This window comes from Mytilus californianus, unplaced genomic scaffold, assembly GCF_021869535.1.
Source record: "Mytilus californianus isolate M0D057914Y unplaced genomic scaffold, xbMytCali1.0.p SCAF_9, whole genome shotgun sequence".
Taxonomy (NCBI): domain Eukaryota; kingdom Metazoa; phylum Mollusca; class Bivalvia; order Mytilida; family Mytilidae; genus Mytilus; species Mytilus californianus.
The window spans coordinates 8,710,760-8,732,486 of NW_026262745.1; the positions used below are offsets into that span (position 1 = coordinate 8,710,760).

The window sequence follows — 21,727 nt, forward strand, 5'->3', positions numbered from 1 at the left end:
TCAAAATAACATTTTTAGAAATAATTTGGAAATGTCCACTGTATGTGCAACTATGTTACAAATCACATCGTCCCTTGGGTGTAGAATTTACAGCAGACGTCAATCAATCATAAGTGGCGTAACTGGTACATGTAATATTGCATTAGAATACATATTTACATAAGTAATTTGATGTACTTAACCGAAAAAAAAATTAATTAAAATGAAATATGAAAAAAAAAAAGTGTGAGGGAAACCAAAATTTTGAAACTCTGATGAGACAAATATATTTCTGGGTATATAGATAATGATTGTAATTGACAACCTTCTCTTTACAGCTTAGATATCAGAAGTTATTAGATGCCAATCCTACCACCCCTACTAACAGTAATAAAACAGACAACAAGGTAAAAACACGGTTCATTGTTAAGGTATAGATTGTACAAAGTGCAATAAAAACCCTAGTGTCACTAGCTTGATTTTATGTTGCATATTTAGCTTTTCAAAGATACCCAACATTTTGTGCAGTGAAGTGAACATTTTGAAGATCCTATCCATTCCAATGTTTAGCAATTTATTAGTAAAATATACTCAGATATTCAAGTTACAAAATAATGTCTATAACAATATTTGTAGAGAAAAATATTTTATCTTATTTGATAAAAAAAGCGTACATAGCAGAAAGTAGTGCACAGTTTATGAATACATCTGTGCTACCAACAACTATGAACAAAGGGAGATAACTCAATTCAAAATATTGGTTGAATTTGTTCCTTATCTTACTACAATGCAATGTATAAATTTAAGTTCTCAATACAAGATGAAGCCAATCTTTACTCAATAAGATATGTTCTGTAACATTAGACAAGTGTCTATACCATATGTCAAACTCTAAATATGTAAATATGCCTCAAGTTTGATTTTCATTGTTGCAACCAGTAAATGTATTGAAATGTTGTCTGTTTTGTGTTTATGTCTTCTTTGATGCAGTCAAAACTTCACTCAGTTATTACCCATTATCTTTAATGTGGTAACCTTGGATTGCCATTTTTTTCTGCTGAAGGTCATGGTTCTCTCCTCCCCTGCCAATAGTTCATAATTAATAGGAATACAAATTTGTTCAGTTTTCAAGAATGATCAAAAATTTTTTAATAAAAAAAGAAGAAGGGATGGGAAAAGAACAATAAAATGCATTTCATACCATTGTACCACCCAAAAAAAGCCATAGAAACAGACCTTTAAATCTTAAATGACCTAATTTAGATAGCCATTTGGAGGGACAAAACAATAAAGGCCTTTCAATATATCTAGATGGTTGGGTCATAATTTACTCTGGTGTTTCTGGTGTTATATATGTATTCGTGTATGCATTACTTTCACACAGTGACAGATAATTTTTCAAGTTTATTTTACTGTGTCTTATTTTTTTAAATTTTTTTTTTTTTTTATTTGTTTATCACTATGTTGACTTTATGTTGTTTGATGTTGTTCATTTATGTTTAAATGTTGTATTCAATTTTTAGCTCCATCACCTAGGGGCATCAATTTCAGCTGGTTTGAAATCTGGTGCAGAATCTGTTCAGACTAATATTTTACCTGGTATAAAAGCTGGGGCCCAAACAATGCAAACTGGACTTAAAGCAGGGGCTCATACAATGCAAACTGGTGTCATATTCGGATTTCATGGTGTTCAAAATGTTTTCTCCAAGATCAAAACCAAAGTGAGAAAGACAGAGAGCAGCTAGTAATAGGAGAATAGTTAGGATCTTACCACAGCATTAAGTATGTGTTACTTGGAAGATATCTGTCAAGTGAACTATTTCCATAATAATGCAGTGATTAAAGCTCAATGAAAAGAAATCATTTCTACTGTGGATTCATTTGTTTTCATGGATACCAATTTTGTGGATGGAGGAAAACTTATATTTGATTTCGTGGTTTTGCCAAAGTATACAGGCCTCTACAATAATTTTATTTTCAACTTGTCCAGTAGGACAAGTACATACCAAAACTTACTTGTCCGAATGAAATTGTAACTTGTCCAAAAATAATCTTTATAATAACCCTTTTTGCATTTTAAGTTGATTCAAGGAACAAAATGAATTAAAACAATAGAACAGAGTTTGATTTATATCTTTTGAAATACTTTTCAAAAATATGAGTCGAGAACAACTGAATCTAGTCATGTCACAGGACTTAGGTTCTAGTTTTCATTAATGCCAAAGTAGACTCTGCACATGAGGCACTGTCTGATAGGCTTGTCAATGTACACTCATTGGATTTGTATCCTGGTTCTTTAAGTTTAAAAAAGTTTATTCAAATGCAATCAGTAAAAAAAAACAATGAGGTATGATTGCCAATTTGAGACAACTCTCTGCAAGAGACCAAATGACACAGAAATTGACAACTATAGGTCACCGTATTGCAAGTATTGTTTTTTTCTACATATGATCAAATATAATTTCGTGAATTTTATGGTTAATAATTTCTTCATTTTTATTTAAAAAATATTTTTGTTAAAAAAATTACCGGTAAGGTATTCATTATAAAGCAACAGAACAAGGTAGGAAGACGGAAGACGAGGTACTGATGTGTCTTGGTCCTAAAATGTCTCCTGGGTTGCCACACTGTCTATTAATCATGTCTACTAAATATGTCTCCTACGGTGCCAAACTGTCTATAAAACTTGGAGGCGAATGTTTCGTTTCTAAGCTGGTGACAACTGTCTTGTAAAGTTACCTTATCTACAAAGCGCATCGCTGATTCGGATCAGTAAGACTGGTTTCCAAGAATAGTATACCTTTTACCTGTTAAAAGTACCTGACAAAGAACCTGTTTTTAAATTATCGATTGCAAGTAAACATGTCAAATTAATACTTGTTTTTATCTTCTTTTCTTGTTTTTTGTTTATAATTACTTCATCAAAGTTGGATTAAATTTATTTTCTGCAGAATAATTTAACTTGTCCCGTCGGACAAGCTTGATATAGCTTTTACTTGTCCGACCTTTTTTTCCTCTGGTACCGGACAATCGGACAAGCGTTATTGTCGAGCCCTGGTATACATACAAATGTTTAGAAAAAGTTTACTTCATTGAACATTTGAAATCGTGGTTTACCTAATCCCACGAAATCTACGAAAATTGGTATCCCACGAATGATAATGAATCCACAGTATCACATATTTGAAAAAAATATCATTTTTGGCCAAGTGTTATTTTGACAGGAGCAAGATAACTTCACCATAGGACAGGATAGTATTCCACCACATCAATCAGTCATAGTTTCTTCACAAATTATAATGTTTTGTGTGTTTGCTGTTTCTGTTGTTATTTTTTAAGGTTATATTTTTAGCTTGTGCACTTTTAATCAGTGTTGATAGTTCACATGTTACATTATATTTCATTAACCAGATTTTCGAAAGAAAAATCGGTTATTGATTTGGGGATGTACGGCGGGCGGGCGGGCTTTTGCCAAACAGTGTCCGTTCATTAACATGAAAAGGCTTTGACTAAATTTTTTCAAATTTAGATATGTTGTTTCCTGTGACTATATGAAGGTCAAGTTTAATTTTCAAGATTTTAGCTTTTCTCGTTGTTGAGTTATAGCCCTTTCCCAAGAATTCAATTTTTGATGAAATTCTTATTAATTACTCCATTCTGTTCAAAGGGAAATAACTCATTTTTTTAAAAGATTTTTAAAAGACATTATATAAATGATAAATGACATTTTGGATTTTTTATTTCTTTTCTTTGGTAAAATGTTTGAAGAATTTTGTGGTAGGTTTGTTTGTTATTCTTAATAAACTAATTTTCTGAATACTATATATATATATTTTTTTGATGAAGTGAACTCCTTTAATTAAATAATAATCTATTTTTATTAAAGGATATATTTCATTACATTTAAAGTTGATCATATTGATAGATAAGTTGTAGATCTATATTAGTTTGTGACAAATGAAAGAAAAATATTTGGACTATTAATTATATTTGATTATAATTTGAAAATAGATATACATTGTGTAACATCATACCTAATTTAAGAAAATAGTGGTTAAATCATATCTAATTTTAGATAACTATGTGTTTATAATTTATTCAGTTATTTCCTTTTGAACAGAAAATTATATGGATAAAATTAAACTGTGTTTCATTTCATCATAAATTAAATATACATAGGGTTCTTTCAAATGCTGAATCTAAACTTGTATTTAAATATTAGATTTTTGGGCCCAGTTTTCAAGTTGGTCCGAATTAGGGGCCCAAATTAAACTTTGTTTGATTCAACAAAAATTGAATTTATGGGGTTCTTCAAAATGCTGAATCTAACCATGTATTTAGAGATTTTGGATTGTGGGCTCCTTTATCAAATTGGTCCACATTGAGGTCCAAAGGGTCCTAAATTAAACTTTTGTTTGATTTCATCAAAAATTGAATTCTTGGGTTTCTTTGATATGCTAATTCTAACAATGTACTTAGATTTTTGATATTGGACCATAATAGGTATTTAAATGTCCAGTTTCAAGTATTTCAGTTCTTAAACCACATTCATTTTGTGTCACAAACCTATGATGTGTCAAATATTCAATCACAATCCAAATTCAGAGCTGTTTTAAGCTTACATGTAGTGTCCATACTTGCTCAACTGTTCAGGGTTCGACCTCTGCAAGAAATCCGCTTTGCTGTCACTCTGACAGCCTCTTGTTTTTATTATAATTTTGGTTTGATGTGTCTATTTTGTGTGTTGTTGTTATAGTCACTTGAATCATATATAATATCATATTGTGACAAGTGAATTATTATATTAAAATTTATGATATACAAAATTAAATTAAGTACATTTTGCACTTATGAAATAGCTATGCCATTACTCTTTTGGTAAATTAACACGAGTGTAAGAAATTCACGCTGTATTTAATTAAATGCATGATATTGGAGATATGTTTTTTTTTCTTTTTCAGTCTTTTGGTGCTTGTTTTCGACATGGAGTTCAGAGTATGATAGAATCAATGAAATCTCCAGTCAAATAACACCAAATAAGGACATTCCAAATTGGGCAGACGACACTCAAATATAGAGCAGACGGCAACTGATGCACAGATGTCTGAATTTCCATCATCCCAAAGATTTGTTGCATATATAAAACTGTAATCATCACTTCACGGTGTAACGTTGATTTCCATATATCTTCTTTATGTTATATTTAATATAGAAGTGACCATAGAACACAATGTCATCCAAATTATTTTAATTGTCAGAATAACAAGACAATGTTGGTGTTTATTATAGTGAAATTTTGTTTTAAATTTCTTCCAGATTGAATAATGCAAATGATAGAATATTGTTTGGAAATCTTTTGAAACACAACATTTACATTCTAAATTTTCAGTCATTCTGTTTACAACAGTAGCTTATACCACATTCATAATACTTATATAACTAGTCACTGACCTTATCAGGTTATATTTTGCGAAATTAAAACTCAAGTCCATCTAAAATATTAAATTCACTTTTGAAAATCTTTATAATCCAACTAAAAAAAAATACACACCTATTTGGACAATACATAACTAGTTACACAGTCCAAAAAAATTCTAATTTGATTTGAAAGAATGTCAGTACATGTAGTAATATTTCTGCTACACCTCACTGATTAAAAGTCTACACAGCATTTCAACATGGATACTACCTCCTCAAAAAATTTTACCTTATATAATCAAAATTGGTTGTTAATATCTTTCTGTTTCTATAAAACGTGCTGGAAATCTTTTGGTTATATTAAAAAATAATTTGGATGACTGCAGAAATCCATAGGCATTATAGAAACTGTCGTAAAGTAGCTTTCGTAGGGCATTTGTTATAAGAAGTTTTAAGGTTGTAAGTTGTTTGTGATATATATTATAATGTGCAATACAAAAGTTTTATAAAGATTTGTTTTAACAGGTTGCTAATTTAACCATTTTTATTTTTATCTCAGAGAATTTTCCACTGCCAATGTTAGGTTTAGGAAAGTGATGTGTAGCGCTTTGTCTCTATGGTGCTAAAATCATGCAGTTTTTAAATTTAGAAAATATTCATAGACGATTTAGGATTTAAAGACTTCATAGTATTTTCACCATTTGCAGTGAGCTACCAGATTGTTATATTTTGTTTTTTGCAGCTGTGGAAAGAATTTTATGATATGTAAATTTGGCTAAATGATTTCTGATAAAGTTTGGAATGTGTTATTCATCTTACTTCATTATCAATCAGTCATACAAATTAAACAAGTTCATTTATGGGTAATATAGATGTCTGACGTTGTCATTTTTATAAATCATTTTTTTCATAAGTTTTTGTCAATCATGAAAAATTCTGTTGTAAAAGCAAAGGCAACATTTTGTTTTGAATTTTGTTTTGTCTTTCAAATTGTGTACATTCCTTTCATTTGCATTATAAACCAAAGACAAATTGTGTTATTCTATTTATTAAAATGTATCAACTTGTTTATATAAAATTTGTCTGCTTCAATATTTATATAGTAGATCTGTATGGATGTAAAACCTCAATTAACTTGTAAAACTTGTTAATAGATTCATGTCCATCTTTGTCCAAATCTACTCGAAATTTCTTACATACAAATAAAAGTTAATAGTAACAGTAGAATAAACCAAAATAGTTCAAAGTTCAGTGCCATTTTTTTGTTATGCAAAATGTTTTCTGCTGTACAAACTTGTTAATCTATAGTTTATTTGTTGACTTTTGTGTTTATCTGATTTTGATTGGGAAAATTCAACTAAAAACCAGTCGTTTAATTGTTTATTTATTCAGTCAATTTTTTTATGGATGATTCCAATTTTATTTTTTTTCATCTATTGAATTTTTTGTTTTTATATTTGTTTTAAACATATGTGAGTATTTCAAGATGTTGTCAGAATGAGAATTTTCCTTCTAATTTTTTGTGCAATAAATTAAGATTTTCATGTAACAATTTAATGAGCTAAAATCATTTATATGAAACAAAAAAAAGTTAATGATCATCTTTGATACGAAATATGACATCATTAAACGGAGGACAAACTCTCCAAAAAATAACTTGGAACTCTGTTAGATTATTCTAGATTATTCCTTTAATGTCCAAGTCATGAAAATCTACTCGGTTTTGAAATGATTCTGAAAAGAAGATTTCATTCAGTTACTTAGATTTAAAAAAAATTTGAGGTCATCAAATAAATGTTACCAGATAGGAAATAATTTCATCAAAATATTAGGATCATTAATAATTGTAAGTGAATCAGTGCATGACTTGCAAGTTTTTTTTTCATTGGACATTTTCTCCTGAAACTTAAAATTGTAGTTGATATTTACTGAAAAAGACTTTTTGATAAAATATTTTTCATGGATTGCTATCAGTAACACAGTTTTAAATTATTGAAAAACAGTTGTTGAATTTTAGTTTTACAGAATTTTGGCCCTGTAAACTTTCATTTTTGTTATTCTCATGCATTTAAAAAAAACTTGTTGACAGTTCTATAAGTGATAAGTTTGCAGTAGAACTTTTTTAATACAAATGCAGTTGTTCAGTATGATTCATATTAAACATTTAGAGTTTGTAAACAGTATAATATTTATATATGATATGTGTAGTTTATAGATAATTTTATAATAGATCTGTTTGTTATCTGTGGTTGTAGTGTTTAACTTTTTGGTCAGTAATTTAACAGTTTTAGATTTTTTTTAAAAGTTTTATGTTCATTTGAGTAATAACTGGTGCTTTTTGTTGAACTTAAGTTTTTTTTATTAACAGCACTTTTCATGCATTTTATGAAAAGTTTAATCCATTTTAAAAAATTTTTAAATATTTTATGCACATTTTTTTATTGTACAAATCTGTAGAAAATTGTTTTATTTACAGTTTTGACGCTAGTTATTATTATTTTTTTTAATAAAAGAGTGTCAGATAATATCTACAAATTTTGAACCCTGACATTAACCATTTATAACCTTTTATTTTATTGATTAAATTTTAATTATGTCACAAAATATACATGTGAATTTAGGTATATTTTATGGTGACAGAAATTTGGTAGTCATTGTTGAAATATGTCACAAGTTGTATCAACTCAATCTGGTGTTTGACATTGGTATACACACCTATTTATCATTGAAGAAACAAATGTTGACTCTTGGTCTCTTTTGAGTTGTTGGTATGCTGTCTCAATGATGTATAACCCACTTTATTCATGCATATTAATGTTTGGGTCAGCGTCATCTCCAAACTTTTTCTTCAGATTTTGCTATTAGTTTTCCAATCGCCATTTATCTGATGGGACTTTTTTTCAACAAAGCAAAAATTTGGTAGAATCTTGAAATAGGTCAATCATGGTGATCAATTTTTAAAACAACTTTGATTGAATTTTATCATTCACAGTTTTAACATCCTTATTTCCGGTGTTTTATTTTTCTAATCCAGTTTAATGATTGTTTATAAAGTATGGTGTGTTAAAGCTTGTTGAGTAGATGTAGAAACTGTGATTTAATTTTGGTTGTGATTTTGTTTTATTGATTTATTTTTAAGATTTGTATAAATGTGAGCTTTAAATTTTGAAACACTGTTAGTAAGTCAATTAGCATATTTGATAATGAAAAATATTCTTCCAGTTTTCTAAATCAGTTATTTTAAATAATAATGAAAAACATTCTTATTGTTTTCTAAATCAGTTATCTTATAAGATAATGAAAATACCATTTTAAAGTTAATTTACTTACTTTTGAAAAGACGACTTTTTGATAGCTATGTTACTGTATGATTCAATTTTTTGCTTTTGAACTATTTCCCTATGCATTAAAGTTTTGACTTATTCTCCAGTATATTATTACTTTTATATGTAAATTTCAATTTTACAGATTAAGGTGAACAACATGAAGATTTATACAGTGTGCATAAGTTGTTGTTTTATAAATATCAGTATCTTCTCAAAACATTTGATATATTGAATTTCACGGAAGTTCTTTCTTGATTGTTTTTACACAAATCAGTATAGTATGTTAAGTCATTTTTAACTTCAACCATACACAAGCTTATCAATTTACTTGTAAGATAACGGTTCTTTTTCTATATTATCAAGAGTCATTTAGTTAAATTCTGCAGTGTTGAACCCAATTGCTCAGGAGAAACTCTTGCAATTTCAAAGTCAAATATCATGAAATCCAAAATTATTCAATACCTTAAAGTTTTTCAAATATTTGGAGAAAATTGATAAGCACATGAATGGTTGATAGAGATTTGAGTAAACATTATTCAGAACAATTGTCTTTTCAAAATATTAAAGTCCTATGGCTATTATTATGTTAAAAAATGCAATGATTGAAACCAAGCATCCATGCTATAATATTTAGTACAATTTCTATATCTTTATATTATTAAATTCATCTCTTTATAACAAGAAGTTTAAAACCATGCTTTTTATATGCACTGTATAATAAATACTCAGCCATTTGTTGATAGTGGTACACAGCTACTTATGTTTGTTGTTGTATTATTTCATCATTGCTATTTATAGATCATGTTTATTCAATATCAGTTATGTTCCTTTTGCTATTGATGTACAGTGCAGACTTTTTGCAAGGGAAATAAACTTACATAAATTCATACTTTGTTATTTTGTTTGCTACACACGGATTTAAAGGGTAAGCTGCAAGCTTGTGTCCAGTCTGGCAAGTAATCATCGAGAAGAAGATCAAACTAAACGCATGAAAAGATGAGTGTCTTTTTATACGACCTCAAAAAAATTTTGCAGTCGTATATTGGTATGACGTTGGTTAAATACCACAAAAGGAAGGTTGGGATTAATTTGGAGGTTATAGTACCAACAGTTAAGGAATTAGGGGCCAAAAAGGGGCCAAAAATAAGCATTTTCTAGTTTCCAGACAATAACTGTGGAACGGTGTATGGATCTCTCTGAAATTATACTACAAGTTTCCATACCACAAAGGGATGGTTAGGATTTGCTTTAGGGGGTTATGGCTCAAACCGTTTAGGAATTAGGGGCAAAAAAGGGGGAAAAACAAGGTTGTCCTGGTTAATGGACAAATACTTTAGTACAAAACATAATTTAAAGCAGTGTAAGGGAGATAAATCAAATACATCATTGAAATTATCTCCCTTACACTGCTTTTAAATTATGTATAAAGTAATGGTTAATGAACAATAAAGATAATTTAAAACAGTGTAAGGGAGGTAATCCAAATACAACGTTTTGGTTACTTCCCTTACACTGCTTTTAAATTATGTTTAAAGAAATGCATATTTATAAAGGAAGACCAGTAAAAATATCTGCAAATGTTGCATCTTTTTTTTTTACAAAAAAATCCATATGAAAGATTTGACACTATATTTTTAATTCTATTATAAAATAGATTAAGTTAGCACTATGGTAAATTTAAATGGGTAATTATGGTTGCCAACTCCATTGGAAATTTGAATTGAGATTATGACCATATCTTGAGGGAAAGAATTTTTTGGGGGAAAAAAGGGGGGGGGGGGGGATAAAAAGAAATTGTGGGAGGTCAATTTTTTCTCATTTCAGATTTCAGAAATTAAAAAGAATTATTCTTCAAATATTATTTTTTTTTCAAATTTCAAATATTGAAAAATTTCAAGAAGTAATCTTTAATTGCACAGTATGGCGCATTAGATTTGTAAAATCTTTGATCACATTTATTTATTTGATATGCCAAATCTAACCGTGTTTTTTGATTTTTAATTTGGGTCCCGTTTTTTAAATTGGTCTTCATTGAGGTCCAAAGGGTCCAAAATTAAACTTAGTTTAATTTTAACAAAAATTGAATTCTTGGGGTTCTTTGATATGCTGAATCTAAACATGTGTTTAGATTTTTGATTATGGGCCCAGTTTTCAAGTTGGTCCAAGTTGGGGTCCAAAATTAAACTTTTTTTGATTTCAACAAAAATTGAATATATGGGGTTCTTTGATATGCTGAATCTAACCATGAATTTAGATTTTTTATTTGTGGGCCCCGCTATCAAATTGGTTCATATTGAGGTCAAAAGGGTCCAAAATTAAACTTTGTTTGATTTCATCAAAAATTGAATTATTGGGGTTCTTTGATATTCCAAATCTAACCGTGTATTTAGATTTTTAATTTTAAGTCCAGTTTTTTAAATTGGTCTACATTAAGGTCCAAAGGGTCCAAAATTAAACTTAGTTTGATTTTAGCAAAAATTGAATTCTTGGGGTTCTTTGATATGCTGAATCTAAACATGTGTTTAGATTTTTGATGATGGGCCCAGTTTTCAAGTTTGTCCAAGTTGGGGTCCAAAATTAAACTTTGTTTGATTTTAACAAAAATTGAATATATGGGGTTCTTTGATATGCTGAATCTAACCATGTATTTTGATTTTGGACATTGGACCATAAAAGGTAAATTAAAAAAAATCAAGTTCTTAGACCACATTCTTTCTGTGTCAGAAACCTATGCTGTGTCAAATATTTAATAACAATCCAAATTCAGAGCTGTATCAAGCTTGAATGTTGTGTCCATACTTGCCCCAACTGTTCAGGGTTCGACCTCTGCTGTCGTATCAAGCTGCGCCCCAGCGAGGCATTTTATTCTTGTTTCATGACAATAACTTGTGTGTAAGTGTATGGATCTTTATGAAATTGTACTACAAGGTTCCATATCACAAATGGGAAAAGTGGAATTGAGTTTTGGGGTAATTGCCCAAAACATTCAGGAATAAGGGGCCAAAAAGGGGCCAAAAATAAGCATTTTTCTAGTTTCCAGACAATAACTTGTGTTCAAGTGTATGGATCTCTCTGAAGTTGTACTGCAAGGTACCATACCACAAAGGGAAGGCTGGGATTGATTTTGGGGGTAATTCCCTCAAAATTTTAGGAATTAGGGGCCATAAAAGGGCAAAAAAAACAAGCATTTTTCTAGTTTCAGGACAATAACTTGTGTGTTAGTGTATGGATCTTTATGAAATTGTACTGCAAGGTTCCATATCACAAAGGGAAAGCTGGGTTTGAGTTTAGGGTAATTGCCCTAAACATTTAGGAATTTGGGGCCAGCAAGCATTTTTCTAGTTTCCAGACAATAACTTGTGTTCAAGTGTATGGATCTCTCTGAAATTGTACTGCAAGGTACCATACCACAAAGGGAAGGCTGAGATTGAGTTTAGGGGTGATGAATCATGAGGGGGTTCAAAAAATTTGGGGGGGGGGATTTTTTTTTCCTTTTTTTTCTTTAAAATTTTCCATTTTTAATTGGTTATTTCTGATTTATATATAAAAGCAAATAATAATGATATGGTTTGAATAGGTAAATTAAAAATTTTTAAGTTCGTAGACCACATTCATTCTGTGTCAGAAACCTATGCTGTGTCAAATATTTAATTACAATCCAAATTCAGTGCTGTATCAAGCTTGAATGTTGTGTCCATACTTGCCCTTACTGTTGAGGGTTTGACCTCTGCGGTCGTATCAAGCTGCGCAGCAGCGGAGCATTTTATTATTATTTTACCCTCCTCTAAAAATTTCGGGTTATATTGCAATCTCTTTGTACATTCAGCAGTTTCTCACATTTTTGTCCAATACTACTGAACAGAATGACTTCATATTAAGTCAACAACTCAACAGTGCTGAGATGTAATGTGTGTGCACTTTTGGGATCTGTCTGATACCTAATTCCTGCTATCTGATACTTTGAATTACATTATGCTAAGCAAGACAAAACACACATTCTTAATTCATACAACATAGGTATAACTTCTTACAGTCATTTGTTTTCTTTGTAAAATATTCTTTGTGTTTTGCCAGTTCTTATCTGATTTTCTTTCATTCATAAGTAAGGTGACAAGGTCTGCTCCAGTATTGGTGAGAATTGGATGTGGATTCTTAAAAAGTAGAATGTTTAAAATGCAAAGATCTTTGTTTTGCCATATTATCAAAAAAAGATGATTTAACACTGTCTCTCATAATGTCTCAAAATATTTAAAACTTCAGTGTTTTATGGGAAGAATGGTAATGTATACTTGGTTTAAGTAAGACTTAATGCTTTATTTTTTCATGGATTTGAATAAAAATAAAAGTGAAAGTAGATATAAGTAAAATGCTGCAGGTTTTAATTACCAGTAATAATGTTATCCTTGAAGACAGTTGATAATTAAACTTTGTAATGACAGTAAATTTCAAATGTACAAGAATGTGCATTCCTTGCTATGGATTTATTTCTCCACCTGTTTAAAACAACTACTAGCATTATAAAAAATAAAAATAAGATGTGGTATGATTGCCAACGAGACAACTATCCACCAAAGTTCAAATAAAGTGGATGTAAGCAATTATATGCACTTTACAGTATGAAGATCCCATGGTAACAGTTAAATTTCCATGTCACCATGGCTATTGGCATCTTTATCTGTACTATTTTTAGGAAGTATTATAGAAACAATTCACTTTCTATATTAATTTCAAGAACCGAAAAACATTCAAATTCAACATCAGAATGGTCTTACATTCAAAACTTCACAGACACTATTTATTATACATTTTTATTTACAGTACTACCATATATGGTTAGCTTGATAAAAAGGAATTTGACCCTAAAAATTGATTGAAAAGTATGATCAGATTTGGTTACAAAACTGAATCTATCAGAACCCAATCCTTTTCTTGGTTGTTTATAAACCTAATGGTTTCTCTTTTTTTTTTTCCTGCATTGCCAAGGCAGAAGCAGGTCTAGTAAATGCTCGACTCTGTCGGTCCATCCATCTGAAAGATATATTTCATCAAAGTTTTCTCTGCTCCTTTTGAAGGGAATGATTTAATAGTTGGTCTCAGCTTGTTAATAGTGAGTGCACATTGTTGTCAATATAATGGAATTTTATGCGACTGTCATACAAGTGAGATGTTTAGCTAGCTATAAAACCAGGTTTAATCCACCATTTTCTACTTAAGAAAATGCCTGTACCAAGTTCAGAATATGACAGTTGGTATCCATTCGTTTGATGTGTTTGAGCTTTTGATTTTGCCATTTGCTTAGTGACTTTCCTTTTAGAATTTTCCTCAGAGTTCGGTATTTTTGTTATTTTACTTTTTTTGTAGGGAGTAAGCAATTTTTAGTCCCCTACCGACAAAGTTGAAGGGGACTTTAGGTTTGCACTCCGTCTGTCTGTCTGTCTGTCTGTCTGTCCATCCGTCAGTCCGGCAAATTAGTTTTCCGCACTTTTTTCCGTCATGCTTGAAGATATTGATTTGATAATTGGTACATTGTTTTATCATGACAAGTTGCAGATCAAGTTCGAATTTTGTTCCGGTCTGATGATTTTGTGCAGAGTTATGGTCCTTTGACTTAAAAAGTTCACTCAAATAATCAGTTTTCCTCACTTTTTTTTCGTCATGCTTGAAGATATTGATTTGATGATTGGTATATACTTATTATGACAAGTTACAGATCAAGTTCGAATTTTGTTCCGGTCTGATGATTTTGTGCAGAGTTATGGTCCTTGGACTTAGAAAATTACTCAAATAATCAGTTTTCCTCACTTTTTTTCGTCACTTGAAGATATTGATTTGATAATTGGTGTATAGTTTTATCATGACAAGTCACAGATCAAGTTTGAATTTCCGTTCTGATGATTTTGTGCAGAGCTATGGTCCTTGGACGTAGAAAATTCACTTAAATAATAAGTTTTCCACACTTTTTTTCGTCATGCTTGAAGATATTGACTTGATATTTGTTATAAAGTTTACACCATAACAAGTTATAGATCAAGTTAGCATATTGTTCCAGTACAATTAATCTTTAACCGGTAGGGGACTATGTATTGCCATGCAATACTCTCAGAATGCTTGTTACATCTGCTGTGTGTCCACTTCCTGTTTGCCGATAGTTTTAAATTTTACAACACTAATTGTACATGGAAAATTTTGTCAAAGTTTTCTTGGCTTCAGTGAAAGGGAATTATCAGTTATGCTCCAGTATACATGTTACCTTAATCAATAACATGCAGCGATGCAGGTCCAGACCCATATTGGTCTTGTTCATTCTTTAAGGGTGTTTGTTGTCTTCTCAATCTGGATTCCAATTTCTAATTTAATACCTCTAGATCAGTTTCCATTTTAACTCCTAATTATTATTTACTTACATTAATTAAACTTTATAATGACCATCAAAAAGGAAAGCAATTTTTGGCAAGATTCTTACATCAAAGTGAGTACTATGTGGTGTCAACTGGTTGTTTACTTTAGGTGATTATCTTACAAGGAACTTTTGTGCAATGTTTGGTTCCATTGGTCAACAGTTCTCAAGACCTAAAATTGAACCTTGTAATATCACATGCAAAAACCTATAATTATGATCTAAAATATGCACATTTAGGTAAACAACAACCTTGTTCTGTCTTCTGTTCATTTTATCGATTTTGACAGCTTCAGAAGTGTGATATTTTACAGGATTTAAACTAGATTGCCTGTTTTTATGCATTTGTAAGGTCTATTTCCTTCTGAAAAAAATTGGCCACACCCTTTGATCAAAATAAATTTGTTATTCAAAGATGTGTTAAGATGGGCACTTTTTTAATATTGAGGATCATCATATATTGACCTTTGGATGATAATGTGTTGTTGTCACCCTAAATCATTAATTCTAAATATTCTAACTAGTATCTAAGTATCATTTGTTTTCTTATTTTAGATATTAGATAAGTAAGAATTCAAACAACTCTCATTTTTTGGTTATATGAGAATAATATTTAAGGTTCAACTGAAGCAAAGAGCTAGGATATTTCATCTGAGTTAATTTAGTGGTCTTGGTTTATTTAGAGTTATTTCCCTTTAATCATTTAAAGTTTTTTGGTGGAAAAATCTGAACAGAATGGAGACCATCATTGCACAAAATGTTAACAAGTAAAGAAAATTTTTAGCATACTCTCTACCAAATTTTGTTAATTTCTGTCTTTCAACAGTACTAAATGAAAAATCAAAATCTGAAATGTTTTCAGATGGATGACCTGGAGTATGACCTTGTCAGCACTGATGATACCTAAGATGCAAGGCTATGATTTTCTTGCTGAATCACAAACAAATAACATTGTTTTATTGAAATATCAATATAACTTCTAAATAAGAAAGCCCACTCAGTGGTGTTGAGGTAGCATGATCTACTTGAGTGTAAATGTGGGAGGCCTTGGGTTTGATATACCTTACCATTGGGTGAAACCAAAGACTTCAAACATTGGTATTTTCTGCTGCTCTACCAAGCACATGGCTTTCATGAGTAATAGAAAAGACTTGTCAGCTTAGAGTAAAATAATGTTTCTTATTACTGTGATTTGTTTAACTGCAGATTAATAACTTGCTAGCTGGCACATGTCCAAAAATAGTTAACTCTAGATCTAAGAGACTGATTTAACAATTTTATTGCCATCAAGCCCATTCTAGAAGTAAAACCCTGATATTTCATGTTTCAACAGTTTACATGTTAATTCTGTTTATGGTATAAAATATTTTACAATTAAAAATCTTTTTTTAAAATAAATATACTTTACAAGTTGGAGAAGTTGCTGTTTCTTGACCACAGGATTACATTCAGGATAGGTAGACATCATTACCATCAATGAAGTTTATAGCTGCCACCAGAAAAAGGTTTGCTTTACACAAGATAGCTGGAAATATATTTCCTAATTGTCTTATATCATCACTCCTGAATTGATTCAATACAAATCACTGGCTTTGATTACACAAAGGTATGACTGGTGCCGACTTACCAAAGAGATTAAGTTTGTACTATTAGAGCACATGGTTTTTATGGAAGTCAGTGATACACCAAGCTTATGCCTTAGACTTTAACTGTTGTTTACATGAGTGTTTGTCTTGGCTATGAAGCTCCATATTACACACTGGCATACATAATTGTTGGGTTTTAAAGTAAATGAAAATCAATTTGATTTGATAGGTACCTAACATGAAGCCTTTAAACAGTCTGCACTGGCCTCATACTCACAACTTTTCTATGACTCAATGAGCTAATATGCTTTACCAGTTAATCAGATTGAAGAGGTGAATTCAAACTGCAATTTGGTAAAACAAATTATCAATTTTGGTATTTTGAAAAGACAAAGCCTTTTGAATATGCACAGTAGATGAAAAAATACTTTTCATCAAAATGTTTCTACATATTTCAGCTTCACTACAAGAAATGAAGTGATCCACTAGACAACATTTTGGTATGTATATCAAGGTCACATCATTTTTGGATACAGCCATACTTGGCTTCCAATTCTAAATCATCTCTCAATATATTCCTACATATTTCTTTTCTGATAATTAATATAACAGGAAGTGTCCTCTGTTGGAAGTCAGGTAATCAATCAACATCAATGTTATAAAATACTTGATATGGACCTCTCAAGGCATGTCTGCCAAATATACTGTAAATGTGAAATTTTTTTCAGTGGGGTAATTTTCACTTACTTGTGATCACCTAAAATTTGCAAATATTTGCTCGATATAAACATATATAGATATAAGAAGATGTGGTATGAGTGCCAACGAGACAACTCTCCATCCAAGTCACAATTTGTAAAAGTAAACCATCATAGGTCAAAGTATGGTCTTCAACATGGAGCCTTGGCTCACACCGAACAACAAGCTATAAATGGCCCCAAAAATGACTAGTGTAAAACCATTCAAATGGGAAAACCAACGGTCTAATCTATATAAAAAACGAGAAGCCAGAAACACTTATAACCCCATAAATAGAGAGCGAACAGGTGCAGTTGGATTTTTCTAGGTCTGTTTGATTTCATATTATAAGATCAAACAAATATGTTAATCATCATTTTTACCTTTATAAGAATGAGTTTTTGTGGATCAAATCAGTTAACCAGATGATTTACTCTTGTTTCGCTTTCAATGTTGACATTCTTTTCCCTTTGATAGCTGAACATGCCTAGTTCATGCGTAACCCATCTCTAGCTAAGGAGTTAAATAAAAGGTCCAAGTGAATAATTCATCAACGATATTTCTTTGCTTATTCTGACAAAATTGAACCAAACTGGCTCCTAAAAGCAAATTATTATTTCACTATTTCACTTTCATTAATGATTGAACAAATAAAAAAATCATATATTATTTTTTTTTATATCTCGTAGCTTCAATGCCCCTTTCATGGCAAGGGCATCACATGTAAAATGTTCCTATCTAACAGACATATGAGATTTGTTGATACATAAGTTAAATCATAGGAGTGAGGGATAATCAATGGAATCCATTGTCAGAAAATTTGAAGTAATTTCTGATGTATTTTAGTTGTATAAGCGTTTAAGGTAGCATTTTCCTCTGGTTCCACAGAAGAATTAATGCATAAAATACCTGCTTCTTTAGTACTGTCACAGAAAAACACAACATAAAATGTTTGTTTATAATTTTATTAACATTGAACTTCTATTAACAAATAAATATAGAGCACTGATTTTAAAATGGATGGATACAATTATTTATTGTACATGTTTGTAAAATGGACGGATGTGTCAATAAGTATATAAAATAATAATAATAAACTTAACGATTCATTAATCATAAAAAAACTTACAATTACAAACTGTTGTGATACCTTAAGAAATACTGACTGCAGTCAAGGTTTTCTTAGCGCAGGTCAGTCATGTCTCATACAAATATATAAAAAATCCTCTTAACGGACAGTTAAAGTTTAAAAGTAGTTTGTCCAGAATTTGAAAAGAAAATGAAAATAATGCCCACTAATTCATCAACAGTCTGTTTTCATTGGGTTCAATTCTCTTTCAAATTCTTCCATGAAAAACACATAAAAAAATGATTACCTCTAAACATTAGGATGTATAGTTTTGCCCCCCTCAAATGCATTGCCTGTTCTACTGAAATTTGTCTAAGAAAACACTCTAGACAAAAACGAACCTATAAAAATGTATAATTATATTTCCACATTAAAGAGTACTTTTCTTCAAATTATAGTTTACTTTCTATTTCTTCAAATAAGATGACTTTAATAAAGTTTAATCAGATGTACTGTAGTCATGTTTTACACATGTGAAATGCAAAATGGTACATAAAATACAGCTTATGAATAATTAAATGTAACATTGCTATGTGTATGTATTGATTGATATGATATATATAAATGAATGAAATGTTGATATGCACATAAGTAATCTGAACAATAAAGCACTAATTTACCAAGCTGTAAGACTATCACATTTATAAATATCACAGTCAAACCTTTTGTTTAATACACAGAATATAAAACAATATTAAAAATACATAAACTCAATTGTTATCAATACTGATAGCTTAATGGATTTAAACAATTTTCTTTTGTTATTTAAAATAAGTTTTCTGTAATTACATACAACCAATTCTTTGAAAAAAATACAGAATATATAAATAAAAACAATGTATCACTTAACAATGTATTATACTGTTCTTGATCATTCTACAATCGTGCCAATTCACCATTTCAAAAACATCCTTTGCAAACATTGCATATTTGCAAACAAAAGTATTCCACCCATGACAACCTGATGGTTCTTACAGGTAAAATGTATGAGGGGTTGGACAACACTTTTTTTTATACCCTACCACCCCTAATTCTTATTTTCATTTGTATCAGAATTGTATTTACTTCCAACCCTATATTACACAGACTAAACTGTAATAGGAAAGGCCCATTTATTTGAAAATGGTGAAAATCCTAAAGGTTGTGAAACACTTAAAATAAAATAACAATTCCATCTAAAAGTCAACAAAATTGATGGTTTACTTTTTAAACATATACTTTTTATCAGCTGATAAAAATCAACTTTTTTCCCCATTAATTAACACCTACTGTTACACTTGTAAATAAAAATGATAATAAAATCATTAGAAGTATTATCAAAGACGAATTCTGATTATAGGGATATCGTCATTTTCTACCGACATACAAAGTCAAAATGAATTCAATAAATTATTCAATAACAGTATAACTTTTACAATCTCCCAGTCTCAGATTATGTCTTTGTATGCATTATATGCATTATCTATGATGTGAAGGCCTTTCGAGTGCTACTTGTAGAACTTTTACTGCCTTCCAGACTGGGTGGAGGTCTATGCATAATACATGTACATTTTTTACAATGTACTAGATGATTAAGAATCTGCTCATGGCGTATTCTTCCTTTTGGTTCTGTCAAAAATCAATTCTTAATTAAACAAACTCAACATATGCAAAACAAATTTTGTCATTGAAATCATCAAACTACAAACAGATTTTGTAAATTTTCTTTTCCATTGTTAACAAAGTTGGCTCCTATACTGTAAACGTGAGATGATTAAACATATTTCTCTTACAGAAGTAGTCATCTTTTCAAGGATTTTTATTCAAGTATTTTCAATATGTTCTTTCAATGAGCTAGCACTAATTTTTTCCAATATGAAATTTAGATTCAACTCAATTTCATTTCAATAAAGGCCCCCTCACATATTTCATCAATGTGAGAACCTATAAAGTGTTGTCCACAAGCATTAAATTCATCAATGATTATTAGAAAAAGTACAAATCATTAACTGTTTTAGTTTCAAGAGGTCTGACTGAAACCAGTCTTATTGAAAATCATCAAATTCAAAATAAATCAAAGTTTTGATTTTGTAATCAATATCCCATATTTTTTCGAAAAACTGGGCTTGTTCAATTCAAAATGATATCACTGTTCAATGTACTTTAAAATTTAATATCTTCATAAAAATACACAATGAAGTCATTTTGCCAAATGTTCAAACCACAGTGACACAAATGTTATCTTATTTAAATCTGACTGAATTCTAAAAGTGGAAAAAAGATGTCATGCAGTCAGGTGAAATGAATTAATGGCTGATATAAAATCCAAATATTTAGCAAAATATGTCATGCATTGCATACCATAAGTAAAAAATGTCCTGGTATAAGAAGTACAATTATTACTGAGCCGTAAGCACATCGATATGTACGATTAAGCAAACATACATACTGCTTTTAATGCATGCCATCTTCTTTTTTTTATACATGCGTCAGAAAAGCTAGAGTATGTCCCGATGTAAGAAGATTAATAATTGAAGAATACATCAAGTCATTTTATCTGCGTAATTTAATGTAATAAATGTTAAAATGTTGATTTAAGGAGAAGAGGTCCATTTCCATATGTTAACGATAGGCAGCATCAAATAACATATCTTAAGCACCTTTATAATGTCAAATATTTTTGATAAATCAATCTGGTAAATATATTTAAATTATAAATACGAGTTAAATTGATATAACCTTTATATATTTATAATATCCCATAACGATTTTCTGCTTGGCATCAATACAAAAATAGATGTCTTAGTACAAAAATATTATTTGTAAATATATCTTTTATGTTAACCAGTGATAATATTTCATAACGAGTGCACAAAGTTTGAAAGTATCGCAAATTATTTTTAAGTTGAAACATCCAAGGTTACTGGTTATGTGGTATTTTTGACAAAATAAAAATGTCTGGTTCAGTATCTATCTTTCTGAAAAACTTTTAATCCAGTGAGAATAAAATCAAAATTTTTTTAAAGAGTGTGTTTTTATTGTTACATGCAAGAAACGAAGTGAATACTTCAGTCAAAACGTGAAAAATAAAAAATTACATTTCAGTTTTTCTTACCTCTTTGTAGTTTTTCTCTTTCTTAAATGTAAAACAGATCTTAATCAACAACAGTCAATA

The 21,727-nt window shown here is 30.1% G+C and overlaps 2 protein-coding genes across 5 annotated transcripts in view; one reads left to right on the plus strand and one right to left on the minus strand.

The window, feature by feature from the left end:
• The window catches only part of LOC127716606 (protein Fe65 homolog), a 109,422-nt gene extending 99,812 nt beyond the window's left edge, over positions 1-9,610 (plus strand). For 2 of the 3 annotated variants that reach the window (XM_052222849.1, XM_052222847.1), the window contains 3 exons: positions 318-386; positions 1,503-1,761; positions 4,941-9,610. In XM_052222849.1, coding sequence (XP_052078809.1) covers positions 318-386; positions 1,503-1,724 — 291 coding nt within the window. In that variant the 3' untranslated portion in view covers positions 1,725-1,761; positions 4,941-9,610. The remainder of the gene's footprint in view (positions 1-317; positions 387-1,502; positions 1,762-4,940) is intronic. The other variant, XM_052222848.1, reaches the window with a different exon arrangement.
• Positions 9,611-18,393: 8,783 nt separating this feature from the next.
• The window catches only part of LOC127716608 (putative methyltransferase NSUN7), a 28,147-nt gene continuing 24,813 nt past the window's right edge, over positions 18,394-21,727 (minus strand). For both annotated transcript variants that reach the window (XM_052222852.1, XM_052222851.1), the window contains exons 10-11: positions 21,668-21,688; positions 18,394-20,181 (exon numbers count right to left, since the gene is read on the minus strand). In XM_052222852.1, the coding sequence (XP_052078812.1) occupies positions 20,036-20,181; positions 21,668-21,688 (167 nt within the window). In that variant the 3' untranslated portion in view covers positions 18,394-20,035. The remainder of the gene's footprint in view (positions 20,182-21,667; positions 21,689-21,727) is intronic.